The 7939-nt window shown below is 36.9% G+C and overlaps 1 protein-coding gene across 1 annotated transcript; it reads right to left on the bottom strand.

Annotated features, from left to right (window-relative positions):
• Positions 1–619: 619 nt before the first annotated feature.
• Positions 620–5096, bottom strand: LOC145586268 (elongation factor 2). The gene is made up of 4 exons (XM_081643051.1): positions 5008–5096; positions 4370–4435; positions 4188–4275; positions 620–3323 (listed from the first exon to the last, which is right to left on the bottom strand). Exons 2-4 carry the CDS (start codon positions 4370–4372, stop codon positions 883–885), a joined length of 2532 nt encoding a protein of 843 aa, XP_081499177.1. The 5' UTR covers positions 4373–4435; positions 5008–5096; the 3' UTR covers positions 620–882.
• Between the last annotated feature and the right edge of the window lie 2843 nt (positions 5097–7939).

Raw genomic sequence — 7939 nt, 5'->3', positions numbered from 1 at the left:
GAGCTCCTTACACAATTGGTATACTAATTCCCTCCTAAAACTTCTCTGCTTTCACATTAATGTAGATTTTAATAAAATCAATTTTTTTTTTCTTCTTTTTTTTTTTTTTTTTTTTTTTTGTATCTATTTATTCGTTTTATAAAAGTGCATTCTCTAATCTTGCTTGGAAATCTATACGATCATTTGCTTTGTGGAATCGCATTCTTAAGGTACACACAACTTACAACGGTATGAACTATTAAGTGACTCAAGTGAGTGTACTTTGAAATAAATTGACATTTTTTTTTTTAATGTTTTACTTAGTGAACCTGCTCGTCTAAGTTCTTCAAATAAGTTAACGATGCCAAAGTAGGGAAAAATAAAATTTAAATTTTAAAACAGTTTTGTCAAAGAAATTGATTTAATGAAAAACCAGTTTTATATTAAAAAAATCACTTTAAATTAAAAAACAAAAATTTGACATAAGTTCACTAGTTTATTATTACCACATTACAGTGATAATCACAGCTTAATTAGAATGGTCCATTAGAACACTTCAGATCTCGACCAAATTTGCACCAAATTTGCACCTGCTGAGTAATAACAAAATATAGGCATCACAAACTTTCCAAGATCTGGCTTGAAAAACCAAGTCATCATATCAGAGAAAATTCAGTCTTTCAACCTCATCAGATTGCAGATATATATAAGGCAACACAGAAATCTACTGGAGGAAAGACGTTAAAAAATCTACTACAATACTAAGTTTTTAAATCTCCCACAAACGGGAAAAATAATACTCAACGTAACATTCGATAACAGTATCTCTAGATGGAGGCAAAATGATGGAAACAGAAATAGATAGAACACCAAAGTAACTTCACAAACAACTCACAGATGAGATTATAGCTTGTCCTCAAACTCGGAAAGTGGGGTAATTGCTTCCTTCAATCCCTTCCTCTTACGAATGTTTCCAACAAGGGCTGCAGCTTGTGATGTTGGGTCCAGAGGATCCTGAGTCATTATTTCCCAATGATCAAACACACACTGTGGGAAAGCTTGACCAGAGGTTGCAGCTCTCAAAGTACTTGAAAATCCGAAGGACTCAACGACAGGAAGGTAAGCCTTGATGTTGTAGAGTGGGGTACCAGGTCGCTGCATTTCCTCAAACACATGTCCACGTTTCTGGTTAAGAACACTGTAGATACCACCAAGAGCTTGTTCAGGAGCTTGGATCTCAACAAGATAGATGGGCTCCATCAGCCTGGGCTTGGCAGTCAGCTGGGAAGCGTACATGACTCTCCTAGCGGTTGGAATAACCTGCCCACCTCCTCTGTGGATGGCGTCAGCATGGAGAACCACATCACAAACCTCAAAGCAGATACCTCTCATGTTTTCTTCAGCCAAAGCACCTTCTTTTGAAGCCCACTGGAAACCAGCAACAACAGAGTCCTTAATTTCATTGAGATACTGGACTCCCTTACACATATCAACCACCATGTTGGGACCAGTAGTTTCTGGACCAAAACACCAGATCTTCTTAGCAAGATCCTTGTCCCACCCAAATTCCTCAGCCAAGATCTTGGAACGGATCTTAGGGTCGTCTCTTGGGCCAATTCTCCCTTCATCAATGGCCTCAGCAAGCCCATCTTCCATTGGACGAGCTTCCATGTATAAACGGTTGTGCTTGTTGGGAGACTTGCTCATCACAACACGGCTTGACTTCTCAAGAACAGTCTCACGGAAGGATACAACAGGGTCTGACTTGCTGATTTCAGCCCCACCCATGAAGTCGTCCTGCAGATCCTTCAAACAGATTTCCAGATGGAGCTCACCAGCACCAGCAATAATGTGTTCTCCAGATTCTGTAATGCTACAAAGAACCATAGGATCTGACTTGGCCAGACGCTTCAGACCTTCAACAAGCTTGGGAAGGTCAGATGCGACCTTACACTGCACAGCAACACGGACAACAGGTGATACAGAGAACTTCATGGCTCGGATTGGGTGGGCATCCACTTCCTTCTCGTTTGTAAGAGTGGCATTCTTTGTGATAAACTGATCCAAACCAACCATAGCAACAGTGTTTCCACATGGAACATCTTCAACAGTTTCCTGCCTTTTTCCCATCCAAATGACAGTTCTCTGGACATTCTTAACATACAGATCTTTTTTCTCCCCGGGAACATAGTTAGGTCCCATGATTCTAACCTTCATACCAGTTGAAACTTTTCCCGCAAAGACACGGCCAAAAGCAAAGAACCTACCCTTGTCAGGTGCAGGAATCATTTTTGATACATAAAGCATCAAAGGTCCCTCAGGGTCACAGTTCCTGATGGCTGTCGCATAGACATCATCCATGGGCCCCTCGTACAAGTTCTCCACACGATATCTCTGAGCCGTTGCAGGAGACGGCAAATGATAGATCATCATTTCAAGTAAAGCACTGCTAGCTGGGAGCCAGGTCTGCATGACACGCTTCATCAACGCCTTACCCATCAATTCTTTTTCTTCAGACTTCAATTGGACACCAAGCTTTGTCAGCATGGGCCACAGTTTATCCTTTTGATCATTCATGCAAGTAGCAATGACCTGCTTGATGGGCTCGTAGCAAAATTGAACAAATCCACGTTTACATGTAGCTGTCCCAGTGTTCTTGGTGGTCCACTTCTTGGTGGCTGGGTCAAAAAAGTTCTCACCCCAGAGACGTTCCATCATCTTAGCCTCATCAACACCGAACTTAGATGCATACATCTTAGCAAAGTTGGACAGAGTAAAAGCCCACCCATGGAGACCAGCTGAGAAAGCAACTGTTCCCTTCTCAGGGTAAACTTGGACATCACCCAGAAGGGGATCTTCATAGGTAGCCATGATGACATTAGCATTCTCAATAACCTTCTGGAATGTTGTGTAAGCCTCCTCTCCATCAACCTGGAGCTCAAGGAAGCAACGGTCCATCTTATTAACAGTAAGAACAGGCCTGATCCTCTCACCAAGCGCCTGGCGAAGGACAGTCTCAGTCTGGACACATACACCCTCAATACAGTCAACAACGACAAGAGCTCCATCAGTGATACGCAGAGCAGCAGTAACCTCTGAAGAGAAGTCAACGTGCCCAGGGGAATCAATAAGATTGATCAGATAATCATTGCCATCACGCTCTCCCTTGAATGCATTCAAAGCTTCATCTGTCATCTGATAGTACAGAGAAATTCCAGTGGACTTAATGGTAATACCACGTTCAGCTTCATCAGCACGGGTATCAGTCATACGTACATCACCAGCAACTTCCTGGGCAATGATACCAGCAGCAGCCACCAAAGAATCGGTGAGGGTTGATTTTCCTGTATATAAGAATAAAGCAATAAGGGTTAAAAAAACAAGTCCAGCAGATAGCAACTTAATGGATAAATGACAATAAGTGGGCACCATCTACACACTAAAAAGAGCATAAACAAAGATTTCCATGAAACAAAGAGATAAAAGTATTGTCCTGGTTCAATAGAAATACGATAACTTTACCCAATATACTAAGACTTAAGCATCCTAAACATGTTAATTTACAATTTTATGCAAGAGAGATTACAAAGGACCTTAATCAAATTTTGAGATCTTTTTAACAAGATAGAAGCAAGCATGAATTAAGAATTCTTTACAACATAAAAAACAACAACATTCCACCGTAATTCAATGTAGATTTGACAACATTGCAGAACACATCAACATTTAAAGCAGCAGACATAAATTTGAGCTTAGTAAACAAACTTGATGACACCAATAGAAGCAATCAACCGGAAAACACACTTGAAACAAACACATACTCAATAGACCATATTCTGAAATATCAACCACTTTTACTAAATACAATAAGCATGAATAAAACTATTCACAGTATAAGGCAATGACAACAATTCTTTCTAGTTATTGCACAGATAGCACCTACTACCTCCATTTTATGTGTTTTGCAACTTTAGAATATTTTATATCTCACAAATAATGCCCAAAGTTGGAAAAAAAACATGAAACGGAGGTAGTAATTTTTGTACTCATCAAACTTGATGACACTGATTCAAGCAATTAACAGGTAAACACAAGAACTAGCATCAAACAGAGTATTGGATTTCAAACATAAAACCAAATGTATAATGACTTTTCACAACGTAGCAAACAAGCAATACAAATACAAGACTATAAAAAGGATTCGTTACCATGATCGACATGGGCAATAACAGACATATTACGGATGTTATGTTTGCAGTCCATAATCCTGCGGAGCTCATCAGCTGTAAACTTCACCTGCAAACCCAAAACATTAAAATTGAGTTACGAAATCAACAACACAAGCATACAACTAATGTAATACAGTAGTTTAGAATATACAAAAATATACCATTTTCGCTACTCTCTAAAAGAAAGCACGGGCAATATGCCGATACAGAACACTCCTAAACAAACCCTGCACACCAATTTAAAGAGTCATGGATTAATTGAAAACGAAATGAACAACGAAATTGATAACATACTACATCAAAATCATAAAAACTTAAATAATATGTCAGATTAATGAAAATATAGCATTTAAACAACAAAATTGCTGGAAATTCCACAAGATAAGTGACTATTTAAATTGTTTTAACAAAAATTCATCATGTTCGACAAAACGGAGAAACAATAACAGTAATTCCAGATCCAAAACATTTCAAATCAAATCCGAAATCAGTAATCACAACTCAATTTTATTAAAAAAAAAAAAGGAAATTAAATCATTAAATTCAGGCGAAATAATAATATTTGAAAATTCAATATCAAAAAACTTCAATCGAATTTTAATGCAATATTCAATCATAAAATTTAACTCCAAAGCTAAAATCACTCCAAATCAACAAGTAATAAAAAAAACAAAGCAATCAAGTAAGCGCAAAAACAAACAATCCGATACAATCAATCAGTTCAACAAATAATCGAAAAATTAATAAAACATAACAACATCTAAAAGATCAAAAAGGAGATGAAGGTTGCGAAATTTACCTGAGAAGGAGGAGTTTTAGGGTTTGTTAGAGATGGAAAAGTAGAGAGAAAAATGAGTGGTAGAAGAAATGAAGAAAAAAAGCTACGGCTGGGTGAAGAAGGAGGGCTTATATTCTGAGGGTTGAACAAAACCCTAGGCGAAATGGGCGCTGACGGATCGGATATGCGCATATACCATCTCAACTTGACATCTTTCTCATTTTACTCAGCTCTGGAATCCCGAACCTAGCCTTAATACTCGTATATATACGAAGTATATGTAATGTATTGTTATGTATATGTTGGTGTATAATATGGCTAATTCATACCAAGCTTGGTGGAAATGGTGGGGAATTCACCTTGTGACTTTAAGGTCATAAATTCGAGCCCCACCAACTACAACATGATTGAGAGTAGGGAGATTCCTTTACCTCTCTCCTCTACTCTCAAGCGATGACTTGCAGAGCTAAAAGTTCTGTAAAATAAAATTCATTTATAATAGGAAAAATGAAAACTAATAATTCCACATTTGTCTTTTTTGTTTAAAACAATCCCACCTTTTCGAAATTTGGAAAACAATCTCACCTTATACCCCCAATCTTCTTATAACAAGTCTTTTTACAAGTTACCTATACAACAAGTTAATCTTTTTCATTTCCCTCCATCTTTCTCACTTACCCCTTTCTTCTTCAACGAACGCTATTCAATTTCCATGGCTGCATATTGAACCCAAATTAAAGGAAAAAATTTTGATAAATCTAAGTGAAATCAACCATTACGTACTAAATTCAGTGGAAAGGTGGAAGCTTTTGCAAACGAATAGCGTTTTAGAGAGAGAATTGCAAGCGTATGTTGAACCTTAAATTGCTTAAATTCGTGTAATTGAGTTAATTGGTGTTTGTTGTTGAATAATTGAGTCCATGTGAGTAAATGAAGTGAATTAAGTGATGAATTATACATGTTGATAGTGCTAATTATTTCATGAACCCTAATTTGCGCAAAAAAACTCCTTTTTGATTTCAGATTGAAATGGATTGTGTTAGTCTGAAACTTTATCATTGTACTGCATTTAAGAAAGACAAAAATTGGATTTTGGGTGTATTTGGGAGGAGTGTATAGGACATTGGATGTTGACCTTGATTAACTATGTTGGTTTTACTTGAAAGAATTAATTGATAAATGTGGTGTGTACAGTGGTGATTGTAAGGTGTATTATTTGATTCCTGGTCTTGATTTTGAATCTGGATTGAGGAGTGTGTATGATGATAATGAGGTGAGAACAATGGGGGAGTTACTTTTGGGAAGTAGATGACTTGACCTGTATATTGTGCAAGGTGGGAAAGAGCTTGACTTTTTGACCTCACAATCTGGATCCACAACCATTACGTAGCCCATGAACAACCTAGTTGATGCCCCTAGACCAAAAAAACCGACTGTAACACCCCCAAATCTTCCTCTACGGAAATACTAGTATAATACGTATAATTATACCGTAGAGATAGACTTAGGCGTATTACCGCCGCGTGATTACGCAAGGCTACTCAACTCACTAAATAAACCAATACTTTGCAGCGGAAACTTCAAAAACTCTTCTTTATTAATAATAACTATAAATAGAAACCACTATCATGAGTACTCAATTTAAATACAAGACCAAAACTCCTAATTTAGATGAAACCAAATCCCGGGACTCCAATGCATCAATTTATTCACTCCACCTGAAATAACATTGCTTACCATTACGGTAAACAGGGCGAACCAAAACAAATAAGAAGTACGGGGTTAGCAAATATGCTAAGTACGGTAAGTGCAAGATACTTAAATTCAATTTATTTGCAAACATGCTTTTTGTAGACACCAAATTGTGTCTCCCCAAAACCAAACCCAGTGATGAATGCCTTTCACGTTGTGTTATTATCGAATTAGGTGAAAGTGGTTTGGAAGTCGAGTGTTGCGGTTTAGTTTTAATTAAATTCTTTTCTCTCTGTTTTTGAAAATGACTTTATTTATTTGAAAATAGCCAAACCAGTTTAGTTTGGTCCATAATTAAGGTCCAATAATAGTGTAGATGGATGGGGCTCGAAGAGATCTTTCCAACGATATATTATAAGCCCGATTCCAATGAATATTGAGGAAGTTATGGCCAAAATACTAAACTGGGCCTGGTTAATTATTTTAAATACGGCCCAATGATCTAGAGGAAGGCCCAATGTTAATTATTATTCCTAAAATTATTAGGATTAATTATAGTTTTCTAGAAGTTTCTAGAAGGTTCCTTTTAATTCTAATATTATTAGATTTAATAATTAATTATTTTTAATAGATTTTTATTTGGAATAAAATATCGTTTTGTTATCTTAAAAATATATATTTTATCTTCTGTACGGATTCCGTAGATCAAGTTGATTAAAGATCGGATTCCGCGTGAAAAAAACGCGCTAATACAGGTTGTCGCCAAACGACAAGTCTGTCGCCACGCGACAGACTCTGTCGCCGCGCGACAGAGTTAATTCCTGGCGACAGCGTGGAGTTTTATTCCTTATCAAATTCTATGATTTTTTCCGGATTATTTTCATTATAAATAGCGTCCGACTCCCTGTTTTCAGAATCATCAATTCACATTCAATTATTCTTTAATTTTCTCAATTCTCTCTTTTCTCTCTTGAGCAATATAGCTTAATTCTTTCTTCCTCTCTCTTTCTAAACTACCTTTTTACAAAAACAATATTCCGCATTCACAAGACTTAGAGTCTCTTAGCCAAGTTCGAAGTTGCCTTCGCCCTAGACGTGAAAGGTTGATAATTTCTGAGGGTTTGGTCCAAAACTAGTCTAAACTTTATTTAATTTGATTTTAATTTAATTCTTTAATTGTTCTTTATTATTTTCATTGAAGTTTACTAACTTGTGTATTTTGTTATTAGAAAGAGGTACAAGGCTTCAAAGTATGTAATCT

Source organism: Chenopodium album, chromosome 16 (assembly GCF_948465745.1).
Source record: "Chenopodium album chromosome 16, dcCheAlbu1.1, whole genome shotgun sequence".
Lineage (NCBI taxonomy): Eukaryota > Viridiplantae > Streptophyta > Magnoliopsida > Caryophyllales > Amaranthaceae > Chenopodium > Chenopodium album.
This window is presented reverse-complemented; position numbering and strand designations above follow the sequence as displayed.